Source organism: Ochotona curzoniae, unplaced genomic scaffold, assembly GCF_017591425.1.
Source record: "Ochotona curzoniae isolate NIBS_2020 unplaced genomic scaffold, NIBS_Ocur_1.0 patch374, whole genome shotgun sequence".
Taxonomy (NCBI): domain Eukaryota; kingdom Metazoa; phylum Chordata; class Mammalia; order Lagomorpha; family Ochotonidae; genus Ochotona; species Ochotona curzoniae.
This window is the reverse complement of record NW_024466944.1, coordinates 206,438-227,138: the sequence shown is the minus strand read 5'-3', so window position 1 is coordinate 227,138 and position 20,701 is coordinate 206,438. Positions and strand designations below refer to the sequence as shown.

At 37.1% G+C, this 20,701-nt stretch overlaps 1 protein-coding gene across 3 annotated transcripts in view; it reads left to right on the top strand.

The window, feature by feature from the left end:
• The first annotated feature begins 4,109 nt into the window (after positions 1-4,109).
• LOC121167472 (prostaglandin-E(2) 9-reductase-like) overlaps positions 4,110-20,701 on the top strand; it is a 65,675-nt gene continuing 49,083 nt past the window's right edge. The window contains exons 1-9 of one of the 3 annotated variants that reach the window (XM_040996897.1): positions 4,110-4,241; positions 6,482-6,649; positions 7,126-7,242; positions 8,137-8,214; positions 8,909-9,031; positions 11,237-11,346; positions 12,154-12,319; positions 14,203-14,276; positions 15,598-15,825. In XM_040996897.1, the coding sequence (XP_040852831.1) occupies positions 4,155-4,241; positions 6,482-6,649; positions 7,126-7,242; positions 8,137-8,214; positions 8,909-9,031; positions 11,237-11,346; positions 12,154-12,319; positions 14,203-14,276; positions 15,598-15,664 (990 nt within the window). In that variant the 5' untranslated portion in view covers positions 4,110-4,154 and the 3' untranslated portion in view covers positions 15,665-15,825. Of the gene's footprint in view, positions 4,242-6,481; positions 6,650-7,125; positions 7,243-8,136; positions 8,215-8,908; positions 9,032-11,236; positions 11,347-12,153; positions 12,320-14,202; positions 14,286-15,597; positions 15,826-20,701 lie in introns of those variants that run through there. The other 2 variants (XM_040996895.1, XM_040996896.1) reach the window with 2 other exon arrangements.

Here is a 20,701-nt window from a genome sequence, read left to right as displayed (position 1 = left end):
AAGAAATAGTGATGTTCAGTTGAACTGTTTAGCGTTCAGAGTAGGTTTCAGTGTAGGGCACTGATAAACAGTCCTGCATGTGCAACTATTCAAAAAGGGACAGTGAGGTTCAGTGTAGGGTTCAGTGTAGAGCATCGTTAAACAGTTCTCTTGCAAGTACAAGGATTCAAAAAGAGGTAGTGAGGTTCAGATAAACTATTTAGGGTTCAATGTAGGGCATTGATAAATAGTTTACCTGCATGTGCAACTATTCAAAAAGGGTTAGTTAGGTTCAGATGAACTATTTAGGGTTCAGTGATGGGGTCAGTGTAGGGCACTAATAAACAGTTGTGCCGCATGTACAAGGGTTCAAAAAGAGATGGTGAAGTTCAGATGAACTATTCAGAGTTCAGTGTAGGGCATTAGTAAACAGTTGTCCTGTTTATCAATGCCAATCATCAAGAAGTAACAGCTAGTATGTTCCACTGTCAATTACATAATTAAAAACTTGGGCACTGTGAACAGCAAATTCTTTCTGTTTGGCTCAGTGATTTTGGGGACCTAAGAAAAGGCAGACCCCATCCCCTGGATGCAGAGAAATGATGGGAGCGTTATCTGAGTTGAAGGGAAGGAAAAAGCCGCTTTCATTCTGCCCTCTCTAACTTTGTTGGCAGAAGCCCTGTAATTATGGGAAACAAAAGACAAATTGTCTAACAAGGAAAGCTTACTAACTTGCTCTTAGTACATTCGCATAAGATGAGGAATCCAAAGGGATGACTAGAATTTAGGATTGACTTGCCTAACTTGGGGGAGAAAAAAGGAAGAAATAGGAAACACTTATGTGTAAGCAAAAGTGTTTTGGAAAGAGAAGTAGTTTCTCAGGGAGTGTGTGATGAGTTGGCGACATTCTCTGCTTTGGAGTGGTGCCAATTTTTCTTCTAGAAGATTCCACTTGCTATAAAGATAAGACTGAATTCCTCATGAGACTCAGCTTTTAGGAAGATAAAGAAATTTAGAAACTTTTTTAGCTCTGCATATTCCTTATATTAAAATGGCATTTCCCAGGTGAAATATCTTGATCTCTTTCAGAAGAAAATCCATTTCGTTGCTATAGCCAAGTTGACCACAAAACCCAGTATGTGTCAGACTTTCTTAACATACTACTAGCTTGTTTTCAAGGACAGACGGGGACTGTGTGTACTCTGGAGCTCCGTGAAGGAGAGTTCAGATAAAGTATTAGAACTATTTGTAGAGGTTGCTATGAAAACTTTCTTCAAGGGCATTGTTCCTTTACTTCACCTCTCCTTCTAACACTCTAGCTTACCAAATGTGACCATCTCAACTTGTTTCTACATTGCCAACTGGAACCTTCGTAAAGCATTGTTGACTAACTGTCACAGAAGTCTTTGCTGAAACCTCATGCGACTTGCTATGCTTACTTTGGATTGTACATTTATTTTTTTTCCGTTTGAGTGTTTAGTCAGTGAAAAGAGGCTTATCTAAGTATTGCTGAGGCTGGGATCTTGCTTGGGGGCTGTTGTGGGGGCCATTCTGCTAATCAAACAGAACTGATGTTTTTGAGGCACAGAAACTGGAGAAGTAAAGGGGAAGTACAATTTATAATACTAGAAGTAAAAGAACCTTAATTAAAAAATGTAAGGCAAGAGTGAATTATCTACCCAAAAATATCGGGTCAATTTAGGGCCACACTAATAAGTATCTTTTCTTCCTTCCCTTTCCTTTCATATCTCCAGCTACAGACAGCTGGACATGGAGAAAGGTTTAATAAGGACTGCTAATTAAAGAAAGTAGTTTAAAAATTCCTTTAGTATGAATGTGTATATGTGTAATAATATTATGTTTATCAAAATCTTTTCCTGTGAAAATGTAATGATTTGTACAGTCATTAGTTTTATTCGTTTATTATTGATTTTTTTTATCAATGGCTGGTGCTGGGATTGAATGAAACTAGGACCTGGCTCTCTGATACAGGATGACTTTTTTTTTTTTTAAAGATTTATTTTTATTATTTTGTTATTGGAAAGGCGGATGTACAGAGAGGAGAGACAGAGAGGAAGATCTTCCATCCGATGATTCACTCCCCAAGTGAGCGCAACGGGTCAATACTACGCCGATCCAAAGCCAGGAGCCTCTTCCGGGTCTCCCACACGGGTGCAGGTTCCCAAAGCTTTGGGACTGCTTTCCCAGGCCACAGGCAGGGAGCTGGAAGGGAAGCGGGGCTGCCGGGATTAGAACCGGCGCCCATATGGGATCCTGGGCTTGCAAGGCGAGGACCTTTAACCACTTGCGCCACCGCGCCGGGCCCCAGGATGACTTTTTTAACTGCTAGGCCAAACATCCATAAGCACTTTATATTTTAACTGTAAGCATTCTTAGAATCTATTGGTGAATGAGTATTGAATTGAATGAATAGTTGAATAGTCTCTAAAGGATAATTCTCTAAAAGAAAAATTCTGTGTCTCTTTATTTTTTTTTCTTAGAATTAGTTAACTGTGTTACTGAAGCTTAACATTAAAAAAATGCTATAGAACACCTTAAAACTTGGTTGGAAGAGAAGCTATGGGACTCCCAATCTGATAAACACACAATGTATATTGAGGCAATCACTGGCAGCTGGGAATTGGAAAGGAACTGTTTATTGCTAAGCTGGGAGCATAGGGGTCAAGCAGCTAATGTTTAATTTTCTGAACTCTCTAAGGGGTCGAAGAACAATCCCAACTGATTGGAGGAGTTAATATAGAACCTCTCAAACGGAATCTACTAAACTGACATGCAGAAAATTAATCACTGACATCAGTATAGAAGAAAAATGAGGCGTTTATTGAAAAACACACAGTGAGGAATTGAGTAGTTATTGCATAACTCCCTCCTTTCAAGTGCATTGTGGGTACAAGTCATTAAAGATTAAAGTGGGGGGCAGAGAGATGCATGTTCATTTTGTGTCCAAGTTCCTGGTTGGCCCTCGGTGTCTATGGCCTGCCTTCGGTGGGCCAGTAATAACATGTCTTTTTATGAATCTTGGAGAGGGTAAAGTGAGCTCCAGTCAAGTGGGTGGTAAAGGGCTACTATTAACCTACTTTTTGTACTGGATTTGGGCTTGCTGGTAAAGAAACCTCTTGCAATAAGACTGAAGATCATGCTGTCATCTGTTGGAATACAAAACGCCTCACAAATCCAGAGATCAGAATGTTCTAGGGCAATCTGTAACACTTGGCTTTAGTAAGGGGTTAAAAGATGAACTCTGAATGAAACTGTTACATATATCTTAACAATAGGATGCTAGAATCTCCCATTGTCCATACCTACGATGTCAGGATACATTTAAATAGCACAATGATGAACTTATGACTGCTAATGAAGGACTATGCTATTGCAATAATATAGGGGAAATCAGTCAGGGAAAGGGTTTGGGGAGAGGGAAGGGGAAATCCCAGAGCCTATGGAATGTATCATACGTTTATTTAATTAATTATTAAAAAATAAGGGTTTGATTAGCAATCACCCACTCTGAGTAACACTGAACTATGGGAGGGAGATTTAGGACATGATTAGCCTAGTATTTTATTATCTTTTCCTCAATAAGATAATAGTTGAAACAGAAGTGACTATGCAGAAAGTTGTCAATAATTTCAGACAACTTTTCCTTGCTAAAACAATCAAGGAAGTAATTTAGTTAGAATCAATGATTAACATGAGATACTGATACAGAAGTATAAGATAGTTTATATTATGGTGCTATACATGATAAGACAAAGAGTCAGGAATTTAACTGAAATCCTGTAGCAAAATAAATGCATGTAAACGGTTAGTCTAAACATAACTTTCAGTCTTGTAAAGTAAATATGCTCTGACTTTGAAGTCTGTAATGAAAACGTTTTGTTTAACTGATAAGAGTCGATAGTGAATAATTCTGAACATGAAATTCAAACCCCACTCACATTCACATTTCTATTTACATTTCCCTACAGAAATAACTGCAGGGACAACCACAGAAGCAACCACAAGAGAGCTAATGACTTGATCCCAGCTGGAATTTTCTGCTATTGTGATTGTGGCCCCACCCATCTTCTGCTGGGTACTAATAACAACACTGGAGGCTTGTTTCTGCTCGCCCCACAGAAGGACAGTAGCAGATCAGCTGGGTGTGGAGCAGGATGGATCCCAAACACAGTCACTCCGTGAAGCTGAACGATGGAAACTTCATGCCACGGCTTGGATTTGGTACTTTTGCTCCTTCCGAAGTAAGTGTTTCCTGGGGGGACTAAGGGAATGAATGTTTACAGCCCTGGAATGATTGTCAGCAGACAGGAACCTTCGCCTGTGGACAGTTTGTAGTTTGGAAAAAGTCATCTGGGTTTATGTTTTTGTTTCTAACATGCTTTTTTCTAGGTCACAGGGGTCTGTTTCTGCATTTACAAACAGGACATGCTGTTCCCTCTGGGAATTCAGAGGTGTAGAATTTTGTGTGTGGATTTATTATTATTGCCTATCATGTTAAATTTTTATCAGGAGTTTTAAGTATTGTGCATATATTGTATCAGTTAAGTCCTCAATAACTCACCCGGGTGAGCACTCACTGCCATTATTTGTTATGTTCCCAAAATCGGAAGTTCAAATTTGCCTTTCTGTGTGCTTCTGCTGCTGAGTCAGTCACTTGGCTCTGTTAGGAATTCTGAGAGTGAAAGAGCACAGGAAGTCTGCTTTAAGGCAGAAAGAGTTTTATTGTGTGTGTTGGGCCCGGAAGTTTCACAGAATTTCAAGCATCAAATGTTTTGTCATGGGACACTGTTATTCCAGATTTAGAAACAAAGACTTATGAGGCAAAAACAAATGAATCCGTTTAAAAGTCAGAACAGTGGAAAGAAAAGGAAGCATAGAGAGGGAGAAATGTACTCACTAGTTCACTGAGAGCTCCCAAAATGACTTTCTGCCAAAACAGAGCCAGCAAACTCAACCCATGACTTCTGTATTGGCGACAGGAAGCCAAGTATTTGGGCTATCCTTGTTACCTTCCAGGTGTATCAACAGAAACCTGGATCTTTTATAGAGGAGCAGATTGTTCTACTGTCAGGTATGAATTTAACTTAAGCCAGGCTTGAAATCAGGAACAGACATTTCTGTGACTTGGGATATCAATTCAAGTAGAAAGGTCGTGCTGAAGACAGAGGGACAGCATCTGTCTGTGCAGAGTGCAGAATTTAGGAGAGAAATTCCTGTGTTTCGCTGTAAGAACAGGGGGATTAATTTGGAGGCTCCTTTTAAAAAAATAACATGGAATTTTAGAGTCATTCATGATGTTTCCATTCCATTCAAATGCACAGATTATCTCAACGTCTTCTTAAAGGTTTGCTTTAGAGGAAAACAAAGAAAGACACAAAGGAAATCTTTTCATGACTTTTTATTTTTTCCTGAGCAAAATGGGAGAATACTAAGGCCAAATTAGAAAGGTTATCACTGAAGTCATGGCAAATGGTATTCAGGATGACGCACTGAGGATAGCAGCGAAAAACAAGTGGAGATCCTGAAAGGCATTTTGAAAAGTAAACAATAAGATTTTATTTACTTTTGCTTGTAGCATCCGTGTCGCGCTGACCTTAGAACTGAACCAGGGTGTTCTCAGTCAGCTTTGTCTTTCAGCTCCAGCAGTACCCTACCTGTGCTCCATGTTCCCTTCACAGGCCCCTGGCCTTGTCTTCAAAGGCAGCTTTCTAATGCATTTTTCTTTGCAGCCTCTTGCTTTGGCATCCTTTTTTACACCAAGTTTCTCAGATGGAAAATTGAGTAACTGTTTTCTCAGCTGCCTCTTACATATCTTTCCATTTTGAGACAGGTCATTTTTTTTTTTTTGCATCTTTTTTTTGCCATGAATTCCTATTGTTTTACTTATTTAATAGTTGTTTCCTTGTTTAATGACCATCTTTACAAAACCCCTCAGAAGAGAAGACAAGGTTTTTCTTTTGTTTATGGGTAAATCTGAAGCAATTCTGTGTCTAGCATATTGCTTAGCACATAGGAAGAACTCAATAAATGCATGTTGAATAAATGTTGAATGAGAACTTGAGGATTAAAGGATAGAGAAAAATCATGAACAACTTGAAGAATTCAGTTGGTTGGAACCTGGGAGGGATGTGTTTAAGAACTATTTCCACTATTCAGGCAATAACAGATGCTATAATATATATGAGTGCAAATGGGTCTTTCTAAGTTAACATTTTTTCCCCAAGTATATGATGCTTTTCTCTATCCCATTTTCTTATAATTGATTCTTGTTACTTGAAACTGCATTTTCTATCTTCTGTGGTGAAGCCTATTTCACCAAAGATAACATGGAAACCTTGTTGATGTTTCTAGAACACTGATTTGTTACTACCCTCAAACAAGGGTGGGGGAGGGGAGTCAGCATCAACAAATATGTCCGAGGAAGTGTAATTCTTCTACTGAATTGGGCTGCTCAACAGCTCTCCTTGTTTCTGTTTATTAGGTGCCAAAAAGCAAAGCATTCGAGTTCACCAAAGTGGCCATTGAGGCTGGTTTCCGTCACATAGATGCAGCATTCGTATATGAAAATGAGGAGCAGGTTGGGGCAGCTATTCGTGAGAAGATTGCTGATGGGACTGTGAAGAGAGAGGACATATTCTATACTACCAAGGTACAGGCTCTACAGGACACTGTCAGTTCCGATACAGTAGTATGAAAAGGGAATTGCTCTTCATTTGAGTCCTTTATTTCCTATAATTGTAAAGTCAAACAGGAAAGGTTTGCTTTGGACAGGTGTTGCACATCGAGTTTAGTCACATTTCTTTTTGAGATGCTGATCCAAGTTCCCAAAGTCCAATTGCAACTCACATTTCTAGGATACTGCAGAAAGGCAAGATATGATGACCCAATTCCTTGACTTAATCCTGACTTTTACTTCATTCTGTTCTACAGCAGTTGAGTCAATTTTGTTAAGGTCCTGGTTTATAATGAATAACATAAATGTCGTCCCAGCTCTTCTTATTAGATAATTGTAATGCACACACTATTACTCATAACTTAATATTTGAACTATAATGTCAATTTTTATTCCCCAAAGTATGAGAAATAAGTCAATTTCTTGTCTTTTAAAAAGTGTTATTATTGCAGCTTTGGGCTACATACTTTCGACCAGAATTGGTTCGTCCAGCCCTGGAAAAATCACTGAAGAAACTTCAAATGGACTATGTTGATCTTTTCATTATACATTTTCCAGTTGCTATGAGGGTAAGCTTTTGATTTTCTTTGTTATACCCCAAATGGTTCATCAACATTATTATCAGTATGTTCTACCAGCTTCAGAGCTAAATTACCTGAGTTCTTGAAAGCAATAAATCTGAAATAGGGGAATAAAATACTTGACATTCCTTAATAGTTTAGTCACACCACCACTAAAGCTTTTTCAGATTTATCTCCCACATTTCAGAACGATTGAGGTTCTATCATCTCATTCCTTCCTGCCCCTCTCCACCTTCCTCAGGCAACTAAGGCCGAAACCCTATGTGTTAAGTTAATTAAACTGCTGCTTGTGGAGCCTTTCACCACTAAAATCCTCAATAGTGTGAGTGATTATGATTTCAGAGATACAGTGAGAAATTCTAACCTCTGAAGGTGAAGATTTCTTTGCTTGTCTTGTCTCAAAGTGTGGATGGTAACCTCGATGATCTGCATTGCATAGCCTGTCTCCCTTGGACTTTACTGCTTTGACTTCTTCTCACAGGGGTGCTAGCTGAACACCTCTGATAGCCTGGCCCTTTTAGAGCTGGGTAATTATCCAGTGGAAATAAAACTCATTGATTTTAGGTACTATTTAGTATATATTTACAAGCAGACTGCCCTTCGAAATTGAATCCACCTAAAACACAGGAAATATTGAATTTTGTGAACTTAACAGTGTCTGGGAGTAGCAGATGGATGTAATGGGGTAGTCTATAGTCTATAGACTTTCATTTGATTCAGTTTTTCTTTTTCTCCCATATCTTATCCCTTCCATTAACATGCAAACAAATGTACACTCATGACACTGCAATTAATCACAGCTTCCTAAAGATTGTGTGACCAAGCTTCATAGGAATCAGAAAGGTCATTCTGAAAGAAAACTTCATTCTTTCTATTTTCCAGCCTGGGGATGAACTTCTACCAATGGATGACAAAGGACAATTTATGTTAGAATCGGTGGACCTTCGGGACACATGGGAGGTATGTGTTGCTACAATGACAGACACCAAATGGGAATGTAGGGAACAGGGCATGGGGAAGAAGAAAAGATTTTGTTTTCTACAATAGATGTCTAATCTCGGAACTGGTATGAAGCCACTGTGTAGTCCTTTGTTACTATCTGTAAATGTAGGGAGATGTATGAGATGATCTCTGAGGATTACTACCTTTTTATTCTTTCTGTGTCATTTTGTTGATCGGAAAGGCAGAGTGGCATAATGAATGAGAGGGAGAGTGACATACCTTCTCTCTATTGGTTCACACTCAAAATGCCCACTATGACTGAAGCCAGTCAGGCTGAAATCAGGATCTTGAAAGTTTGATGAGATCATCCACATGAAGGACAGGGGCCAAGTGCTTGTGCCGTCTTCTGCTGCTTTCCCAGTTGCAACAGCAGGGTGCTGGTTCTGACGCAGAGCATCCAGGATTATTAAAAAAAAAAAGTGCTCTAATATGAGATAGTGCTTTTCTGTTTTGTGGCTTAATCTGCTACACCACCTACCTGGCCCCAATCTCAACTTCACTAAAATACATTAGAAAATATTACACTCAGTTCACAAAATTACTTGTTTTGGCAAAATTGTTAAGCATGTTAAAGACAGATATCCAACTCAAGTGACCAATGAAATAAACAGAGTACACTGAAGACATAACCACACATTTCCAACCTCCCCAGGCTCTGGAGAAGTGCAAAGATGCAGGATTAACCAAGTCCATCGGGGTGTCCAATTTCAACCGCAAGCAGTTGGAGATGATACTGAACAAGCCTGGACTCAAGTACAAGCCCACCTGTAACCAGGTGAGTCCTTAGCCCAGAGCCTCCTCTACATTCTACTTTTCACATTCTTCTTTTATCAGTTGTACTGTTGATTTAATTCACTGCAATAAGGAAAAATAGAGAAAGAAGTGAGAGAAGCATAATTTTGTTACCCAAAGCTAAATTTTAGGCTCCTGTAGAGTATTCAAAAATGGTTTTTGACTTGACAGCTGTCAGTGTTGGGCCAGAGATCAGGAGGGTGGTCTGGGATGGAGAGACAGACTGTTGGAGCATTACTTTGTAGAAGATAAACTACAGACGCAAAGAAAAAAAATGGGCTAGATCTTCCGGAAAAAATGAAAGAATGAAAAGTAAGAAGAGAGGAAAAGTTTACTATGAATAGTGAAAGAGGAATAAGGAAGGAGACAGGAGTTGGCAGACCGGTAGAGGATAAGTGAGGAGAAATGAGAAGAGTGTGATATTAAGCTGAGATATCCATCTTGGTAAAAATGGAATTAAGTCAGATTTAGTGCATGGAGTTTGTGGGAAATCTAAGTTGTTACAGAGTAAGGAAAGGAAACACCAAAGTAAAACAGTGGAGCAGAAAGTGAAAAAACACAGAAATAATTAAAACAGATGTATTTGAAGGAATACCCTCGTCATCAGTCCTCAAATATTTTTTTGACATAATAATTTTGAGCTTTTAAAGAACTTGATTGATTACATAAAAAATGTATCTCATTGTTAGTACTCCTTGTCTTAGCTATCTACTTGCACAAAATCAGAATAGGTTAAAATAATACAAGTGCTGTAATAAATTCCTTTCTATTATATGACAATAAGATTTTAATTATGCAATAATATGGAAACAATGAAATTTCAACAGATTCATAGAGAAAAGCTTATAACATTGCCTATAAAGCACAACTCACAATTGGGTGGTGCTCTAACAGACTGCTTTTAGCTATAATGAGAACTCGATTCTGGAGAATAACATGTAAAGAAGTGTATTCACTTACAGCAGACTTAGACTTTATTGTTTTAGAGGTAAAACATGCTGTCCTAAAATGAATCTCTTTTTTATTCTCCGTCATCTATAGTTACAAGATAGCTTCCTACAATCAAGTGAATGTAAGTCTCATTGTTTACATAGGGAGGAAGTTAGGGTTTTCTATGCTGTTGCTAAAGATTTGGGAAATGTTCACAGAGTTTTCAAAACATTTTATTTTCTCAATTGTTATTTACTTAGCCACAGAGAGGGCCCTTCTTAAACAGTACAACGGAAAGAAAGATGATTCCAGAAAAGCATGAATCAACAGCTTTGGGGATACAGACTCCAAACAGGGGGAGAAGAGGAAATGCATATTAGGGTGCCTTTCAGAAGCAATGACGCTGACAACATTCACCATGCTTGCTGTACTTAACATGACATGAAATCATAGAAACGAAGCAGTGATAAATATTAAGCATAGTAAAACAGAAATACAAAATTTTGCAAGATTTACTTATTTTAATTTGAAAGTCAGACATGCAGAGTGGAAGAGAGACAGAGAGAAAGATCCCCCAAGTGGCCACAATGACTGGAGCTGAGCTGCTGATCCGAAACCAGAAGCCAGGAGCCTCTTCAGGGTTTCCCATGTGCATGCAGGGCCTCAAGGCTTTGGGCTGTCCTCAACTGCTGTGCCTAGGCCACAGGCAGGGAGCTGGATGGGAAGTGGGGCCCGCAGGATTAGAACCAGTGCCCACATGGGATGCTGGCATATGTAAGGCTAGGACTCTAGCCACTAAGGTACTGCACCGGGCCCTCAGCCTAAATTTTTAAAAATGACCTTTTTCTTGGCACTGCTAAATCTCATTATGTTAACTTAAATATTCCTACCAGATCTGGATTTAGACATTAAAGCATTTTGTATTTCTTTTAGTAAAATAATCACATTTACAGACTATAAGTTGAGATTAAGGAATTTAAATCATTTCAAAACATTAATAAAACAAAATAATCAGAAGAAAATTTTTTTTTCACCCATTTGACAGCTGGTGGGATTTGGAGGTGTTTCTGAAGGTGCATAGGGAAAATGTCCTATTTAAATAATGTAGTAAATAAATTAATACAATATTACAATTAAAGGTGAGACTTGAACTGAGACACTGGGCACTGGGTTGTAGGGGCCTCACATCGTTACTTAAATGTTGCATGAAATTATCGGCTCATGTATTCTGATGCCTTTGAGTCTTGGCACATTTCAGGTGGAATGTCATGCTTACCTGAACCAAAGCAAACTTCTGGAGTACTGCAAGTCCAAGGACATCGTTCTGGTTGCTTACAGTGCCTTGGGATCACACAGGGATCCAAACTGGTAATGAGTGTGATGAAAGAGACAGCTTGTGCCAGCAACTCTATGGAAAATGAAATATTTAAAATAAGGTTGAACACTTTATTGTGAAAAATGCTAGGACATTAAAATATGTTGTAGTGGGAGGAAAATCACACTATGTAATATAGTGTGATAATTCCCCATGTAGCAACACTAAGTTTCAGTGCCTAGAGCGTTTTCTCACTCTGCCCTCATGTATATATCGACCATTCACAACCTCATTCTGTGTGTGTGTGTGTGTGTGTGTGTGTAAATGTAGAGTGACATGAAAAGAGAGAGAGAAACAAAGAGAGATTGAGACAATAATTGATATGCTGAAATTGCCAGGTTCTGTAAGAATATTCTGTGAAGCAAAATTAACTTTAAAATTATTTTGCTGGTAAACTGAAACCTGTAAAATCTGTAGTTATAGTGCATGGCGAGGCTTAGTTAAGATGAAATAGAGACTAAATTTTTGTATGTGTATGCAGAAAAACTATATATATCATTGAGTCATATTTGTGATTTCTAATACCCATTGGCGATCTTAGAGCTTACACGTCTCAGAACAGCCCCAATACAGATGTTAGGGATAAATGTGTTCTTTAGCTATTCTATTATATAAAATATAATGAAATGTTTCCAGTTGCTACTTTTATAAATGAATCTTATAATTATTCATGAAATGGTGTTTTAACCTAAATGTACTTATTTCTTTTAATTGCCTTGGGGGAAATTTGTGTTAAAAGGTGAGCCTATGATAGGTTTTGCATCTTACACATTTGATATCTGTGCATATTTTCACCCTAGGGTTGATCCAAATAGTCCACGTCTGTTGGAAGACCCAGTATTGAATGCCATTGCCAAGAAACGGAATCGTGGTGCAGGTCAGATTGCCCTGCGCTACCTTCTGCAGCGAGGGGTGGTGGTTCTGGCCAAAAGCTTCAATGAGAAGAGAATCAAAGAGAATCTTCAGGTAAAGATCAAGCAGCACCTATTGAGAGTGATGCGTGAGAACTGAACTGGGAATCCATTCCTGCATGAGAATTTCTGCAATGTCACATTTTACACAGACAACTCTCCCCAGGATACACTGGAATCAGAGTCTGAAGTTTTGGCCACCTCACACATACGTTGACAATTTACTAGTTCTGTGACATCAACTTCATTTCAACATTTTTTTTTATGAGACTTTTCATGTACTAAAGGACCCTGATTCCTCCCATTTCAATGCCTACTTGAACTTTATGCTCAAACTTCTACAACTTTAATTATTTATTTAACAAGTGCTGTTTGGATATGAGTTGCTAAAGGAAGTAACTTCCTCTGGGGTAATTTTTATCAGCTTTGCCTTGGCAGATATCCAGATACATGCTTATGAATCAATTTATAACATTATTGCCTATATAGTCCCTTATGCACAGCCAAAGCTTAGATCAACCAAATCTATTAATTTTGTTTTGAATCCATGAGAAATTTTGAAAGCTCTTTCACACTTTAAGGTGACAAGAAAGTTTCAATAAGAGCTCAATATTTTAAAAACATTACACTTGGAACAAATTATTCATAAGATTAAAAAATCGTATAGGTCTAGATTAAGCTAATACATTGAAAAGACACAGCAGCATTTTATGGTAAAACCATTCAGAACACAATAACTCTATTATAGTTTTAACTCAGCATTATAAATATGTTCATATGACAGTCTTAATACTTTTGGAATATATTTATGTTGCAAAGCCAATCACTGAATGAATTGGTACATGGACAGATTATATAGTTGGATATAAGACATAAATATGGGAAACATAATAATATGGATAGAGAAGGCACAAAGAATGGATACATACAGATACAGTGTTGAGTTTTCTGTGATGTTATTTCCTGGTTGCAATAGTGATTTTAATCTTTTACCCGCAACCTCTCTTCTTTGTTATTGAGGTGGTCCAAAGTGAAATAAAAATATAATTATACTTCAATGAGACAGATTAGTTCCAAAGGGATAATTCTTGAACATAAGATTCTATTATCTGTAAGATGAGCAAGAACAATATTTATGAAGGAAGAGCCAACTGCCTGTGAATGGACAGTGGCCGGATGTACGAAAGGAGGAAATGGTGTGGTTGCTAGTTGAATCAGAAAATGCTCTTCATGGGTCAATAGTTTCTTAGGGAGAGGTTATTTTATATTCCAAGGATGTTTCAGTTTATGACCAGGTCAGGTTGAAGAGATGGTAAAGAAGCAGACTTCTTTGACCAAATCAAGAACAAAGGTTTATTCAAAAGTCCACTTAGTAAGACTCAGAATTGATCAATTTTACATGTCAAAAAATGTGGTACATGTACACTAGGTAATAACCATTTGACTTTGAAAAATATATAATGAAGTCTTTTGCAACTAGACTGATGCAATTGAAAACTATTATGCTCAGCGAAAAAAGCCAGACCCTAAAATACAAGTATATATATTTTCACTAAGCTGTGGAAACTCTTACAAAGCATTCAAAGGTTCAAGGGTGACATTCTGGGATACAAATATTGTATACAGCCTTTGTTTATACTCCTGAGATACAATACAACTTCTTTGTTTATTTGCTTAGGTTTTTAAAAATCTTGACTGTCATTTTGTACTAGCATGTATTTATATCATCAGCTAATGAAATACTAACTTGAGAAAAATATAGAAAGAATAAAAACAATGTAAGTAGCAGATTTCAGGCATAACTGTTCTCAGGATGAGTTTGCTTGGAAGGTGATGACAGTGAAAATGCTTCCGTTTATGCCACCTGGAAAATTTCACATTCCTGTGCAGAAGGATGTTTCCATGCACAAGCTTCAGTGGATCTCCCATCTCTTTCAGATTTTTGAGTTTGAATTGACTGCAGAGGAAATGAAAGAAATCGACGCCATCAACAGCAATTTGCGATATTCTAAGTTTCTGTAGTAAGTGACCCATGTAGATCATTTCATAGGTTATTCTTTGTTTCACAAAGACTTAAATATGAATAATTCTTTCTAAACTAGGAAACAGATGTATCTCAAAACAGGATCATCTCTGTAGACTCCACAAGAGAAATTTCATCTCTGAGCCAGCTGAGTTGCTTCAGAACTCAGATTAAAAAGACAGCTGAAAGAGCTTGCATCACTGTGAATGCACTTGTTACTTACTATCTGTCCTAAAGACACTGTGTTCAGGCAATATGTATCCATTAGACAATGAAGATACATTGTAGATGAATCTGAGTATGTTTAATATTGTTAAACATGAGTTCTCTTTAACATATGTTAAACATGAAGCCAATGAACTTATGATATTAAATAATGAAACTGCATCCTGAACTTCCTTCTGTCTGTGGAAATGTTCAAAGCACAGTTTTATTATAATGAGGGTGGACCCTCAAAGGCGAGTGTTTATGGATGCCAGTGATGTTAAAGGGTGCACTGTTTCTGCATCCAGTGGCACTTCTCTAGGATACAGCACTCCCTTTCCAACCACTTTTTCCACTCTGATGTCTCTTTTGCCTTTTTATCCTGAGTCAAAACTTTCGTTTCATATTACTTCATATTATCAAGGTGAATTGTTAGTACATCACACAACGAATTGGTTCCCTAGTACCTACGTTAAGAAAACATCCTCTGGTATTTCTTTGGATCCTCAAAGCAAGTGTTTGCTACTAAAGTGTAATTTTTGCCCATGAGCCTCTGGTGAGACTCTGCTCCCTTTGACTTTTCATCTTCTCAGAAACAGAATATCCTTTTAGCTACTGTAGGAATTCAATATTGAGGAGGAAGAGGATTAATCAAACAGAAGAGTGTGGAATGGAATTTTTAACTAAGAAAAGAGAAATCAGCTTCATAGATTTCTTATTAGAGTTATGTCTTGTCTCCTTACGTTGAAAATTCCTTAAGCATGATTTGAAGGAATGAATGGAAATCAACAGCGCAACCCTTCTTGCAAGCATTCTCATGACCTAAGCACAAAAGCTGTCCCTGAGGCTCAGTGGACTACAACACTCTTAATCTATTCTTATACCCTCTTAGAGTTTGTAATCTCCATCAAATGGTATGCCTTTTGATTTTATATTCCTGTGAGTATTAGAATTGGGCATGAAAGAATATTTTGCAAATCAATACAGAATTTGGATGTGTGTTTTGGGGTGAAAGTCAGAACTTACTTACTAATTCAGTTTTAGTCAATTCTTAGTTACAGATGTTTAGTAATTCTCCTTTTCAGTATGGAGAAAGAGTTAATAAGTGAATGTTACTTTTCTTCTTTCAGTGCTGTGAATCACCCTAATTATCCATTTTCTGATGAATACTGACCATGAAGTATGGAGCATTATTACCGGGACATCCTCTTTCTCGTCATTGTAAGCAGCATTTGTCTTTGGTAGATGTGACAAATAAAGAAATAAACAGTGTAAACAGTGTCTCTATTTCAGTTAGATTGCCTTGTGATACCATGAAATATTAAAGATTTTAACATAAATGTCATTGTCTCCTCTTATCATTAAAGTCATACCTAAAAGCTTTTGAAACTTCTGAAAGCAAAATGGAAAGAGTGGAGTATAAAGATAAACCATAATCACCCATTCAAAAAAACATTATAGGCTTTGATGAATACATGATTTTTTTCTATAAAAATAGGTGCATTTGTTTTGTTTGTGTTTTAATTTACAAAATTAAGCAGATATCCAACTTACAAATTCTATGCATTCCTTCAATTTAGCATATGTATTTTCCAAGCTAGCAAATCTTATTTAGAAATTCAGCTATTAACATTTATTGTAAAGCAATGCAAATTATTTATTTAATTTCTTATGAAACTTTTGTTAATTTTATTCTAGAAGCAAAGAAACAGAAATGGATAGGTAGATAGATTGATATATAAATAGATAAACAGAGATTTCCCATGTGCTGATTCACTCTCAAATGCCTCGGACCCAGGAGCTCAACCCAGGTCTCAACTGAGGTGTCTGCACTACCTAACCCCACATATGCTTCCTCCAAGATTGCACATTGACCATGGCTGCATTGGCCACAGAGACCATGTGGCTAATAGACATATAAAGCAATGCTCAGGTTCTCTAGTATCAGGGAAGTGCAAATAAAAACCACAATAGGTTTCTCCCTAACCCCAGTGAGAATGGCAGTCATACAGAAATCAAAACATGATACATGTTAGTAAGAATGCAAGGAAATAGGTACCCTGTTCCACTGTAAGTAGGAATATAAACTAGTACAACAATTATGGAAGATAGTATGAAGCATCTTATATCTAAAAATGGATCTACTATATGACAAAGCCATGCCACTACTGGGAATATATACAAAAGCAATGGAATCTGTCTCTGAGAGTTAATTATAATGTCACATTTAAAACAGTTGAAATCACAAGATATGGAAGCAACCCAGTTGCCTTGAACTGATAAATGGATTTTAAAAAAAGTCCCACAAAAATACTTTGGAGTACTACCTAGCCATAAAACAGAATGTTGGATTTGTGACTGTTTAAGACCGTAGTATAATGATAATATGAAGGAAACAGCAGGAGAGAATGAGAAAGGAAAAAGGAGGTAGAGGGGGAATTCCCCATACCTACAAAGCATCATGGAAAATAATAATAAAAAGAGAAATTAAAAAAAACCCACACCCCACACAGTTACCCAGCTCCCAACTACTATATTTACTGAAATAAACCATTCTTCAAAAGACAACTATCATGTATTTTCTGTAATTACTGACAAGAAATACACAGATCACAGAAACATTTCATTTGAATTAGTGAGGTGAATGAACTGGAATTAATCTACATATGTAGCATGCATCAATAGCTCCAAGTAACTGTAGGATTTCTATTTTTCTACTTTATATTGCTTTATCATTTTATTTTTCATATACTTGCTGTGGCATGATTTTTTTTTAATTGGAAATGTAAGCATCTCAACGTGAAACGAATAAGAAATGAAAAAGGAAAGGACGAGAGAGAGAGTAGAAGGGGCTGCTTCTACATCTGTAGTGTGAAAAATGTGAAATCTTCTCATTTCCTATAAATCAAGAAGATAATTATGCATGAAATATCACATACATACATATTTGAAAACCAGAGATTGCTTCTGTCCTTCATTTAACACTACTTTTTCAGCAAGTTGTATGACAAACGACTTCTCAAATAAAGATATTAACCTCCTCCAATGAATAAAAATAATATAACTGTCTTGTTGTATAAACAAAATATTTCTCTCCAGTCAAAAACTTTCTATGTTTATTACCTAAAACAAATATTGTGATTTCTCCAAAACTCAAGGCTTTTTTGCTGAACCTCAACCACCTGCCTGGACAGGCACTATTGGCTTGTATTTCATCCTCCATGAAATTGGATGCAAGAAACCAGCAAACAGATTCTTGTTGCTTTAGTTTTTGATGTTGCTGTGAATAATAAACTGTTGTTTTATCACCCTCAAAGTTTCATGATTTCTTCCAGCATTAGTGAAGTTCACAGGATAATCTGTTAGCTTGTAAATCAGATTAAGACAAGACAGTTCAGACAATTCCTGAGCATTAACTGAGATCTGGATGGTAATAAAAGAAGTAAGATGAGGATGTAATTGTGCGAAGGGAGAGTAAAAGTGATTTTGAACATAATGATAAGAGAAATTCACTAAGAAATTTACTCCTGAGCAATAGTGTGAAAGACAATATGGCTATAGGGAGGGGAAAGAAGATTCCTAACATTATTTGTGAGTGAAAAGGGCTCTTCCAGACAATGATGAACTAAAAGAACTTTTCTCTCAGTCAGTGTAGGATCTAACACATATTAAACAAAAGACAATGTAAGAAGATAACATACGTCTATATCCCTGACGTCCAAACCAAATCCTCGTGGAATTGGAAAATGATATCTTAGAAAGCACTTTCCAATTACTGGCCTCTTTAGGGAATTTAACTGATTGTTGATCGTGCCATCTGAAAGACTTCTCTCTGACTACCGCAACCATTAAGTTATCCCTGATACTGATTTTTTTCCAAGAATTTGGCAGGACAAAGTCATTCTGTTATAGGACCATGCAGTATGTCTATAGAGACTCCATTCAGAGGTAGAATTCCTGCTAAAGATGCTGGATTTGGAAGGAAAGCTTAGAGGAACCTGTAGGCTTGGCTGAAATGGGGATTGGGCCAAACAAACAGCAGTGAATAGCTATAGAATATTGGTTGCTTATTCAGGATGAAGGGCCTGTATGGGTCCAGGACAAGGAACTGAGTGTTAATGTTCCTTCCAAATCCATTTGAAATTCTAGTCCCAATGGTGATGGCACTAAGAAGCATGGCTTTTGATTGTACTGAAGTCATGAGGCGGGGCCATCATGAATGTAGTTAGTGCCCCAAAATGCACTCTTGCCCTTTCTGTAAGGAAAAACATACAATCTATGGACTGGAAAGTGGTCCTTCCACAAACATGAATCTACTGATGCCTGATCATGGATTTTAAGCCCACAGAACCACTAAAAACTTCTGTTTACTCTGAGCCATTCAAACAATCTGTTAATTTATTGCCACCTGAATGAACAAGATGCCAAATAAGAAGGAGTCATGGGCTTAACCCGACTTTATATGGAGCATATTAATAACAAGGAAAGGTCATTGCTTTATTTGCTGTTTCTGTGGGATGATGAAGCAAGGGTAGGATAGATTATCTCAGCTGATATGACACTGTTTCTCCGTAATGCTTTATAATCACCATTCCTACTTAGAAAACATGGAAGGAGTGAACAACGTTCCTAGGACTGGGCTTTTGGTATTCAACTTCTGGTTCATTTCTTTGATGCTTCTTTTTTGTAATTTTTCATTCATTAACTCCAGACACTGCTGTTTACTTTTAGATCCCTACCCACAGTGGACAGAGTTGGAATTGTCTCCGTTTTTCTTCCTTACCACTAGTTCCCACTGAGGTCATTTCTGTGCACATTGTCATAGCCCCACTGTGCTTTTCAAGTGATATGTACAATTTCAGCAATGAATAAGCACAGTTTTCTTTAAGATGATCCTCAATAACCACAGACTAATCTAGGAGTAGACAATTGCTTCTGAACTAGTTTCTGTTAGAGGAATTTGAAATCTGCCAAGAATTCTGCAGTTTGCAAAGGGACATGTTTTTAATACAGTTTTGCAGAGAAAGACGACTCATAAGTTGCTGTGGGTTGACATGTCCTTTTCCTGCTTCCAGGGCATCCTGTACTCTAGCTGATTATTTACTCCCTGTGTCATCCTGTATCCTTCCAATAACCAGTGTATGCTTGAATTATCATCTTAGGGCAATGATGTCACTCTAAGAAACAGTTCAAATGTAAATAGTATAATGTAACAGTGTTAAATGAAACAATACTTTGGGTAATTTTGTCTCTAGAAATCAAGTCTTCTGCTACTTATTCTAGAAAAGTTCATATTTTTATGATTATTTCACTTGATTCCTGCTTTAGAGTGAATTTCTCCTTTTATTGTCACTAATAGTGTAACCCCCAGTTGTTCTTTGTTCTTTGTTCATTCCATATGCTTTCTCAGTATATCCCAGTCTTGCAAAAGTTTCTTCTGATATGTTTCTTGACCAGGAATAATGACATAATTTAGTTGCCTTTAGTCTCTTTAGCAAATTACCTGTGATATACATCATCGTTTTGTTCAATCATTTAAATGCTTTATTTGAATTTGACATATGTACTATAATACCAATCATTTTTCTAACTTAGAAAGTTATTTTTTATACAATAAGAAACATTTATGATAATTTACTGTTAAAATTAGTTTTGAGTTCTTTCTCCCAAAAGTAATTTTCTTGGGTTAGTTTAAGGAGTATCTGCCTGATCATTTACAGCCCTCCTTCGAGGCCCTCTAGCATTCGCACGGAGTTGTTTCTTGGAGATGAGATAGTCTTGGACTGCCTGGACATGGGATTTATTTCTTCTCGGCAGCCAGGGCAGAAGTGCCAGTAAACAGATAAGGAAAAAGAACATTTCTCAGCCGAAAATAATGGGTCATGTGGTTTCATTTCCTTCCATTGCTTGTTACAATGCTGTTCTGGAGAAACGCTTAGTATCTGAATCTAAATTCCCCTATTCTTCTTGACTTTTTACCTAAATAAACACCGTCTTCTTGAGACAAGCATTTGATTGCTCTGTACTGTGTTGAAAATGCAATGTCGATTATGACGGATTTCTGAAAGCAAAAGTAACACATTAAAGTTTTTGTTACCATAGTTGTGAATTTGCTTGGGGGGTATGAATTTGATGTTTTCATAAAACTTTGTATACTAAAACGTCATTTGTTAATGATATAACAAATTAAGCAAAAACTTAAATTTGAAA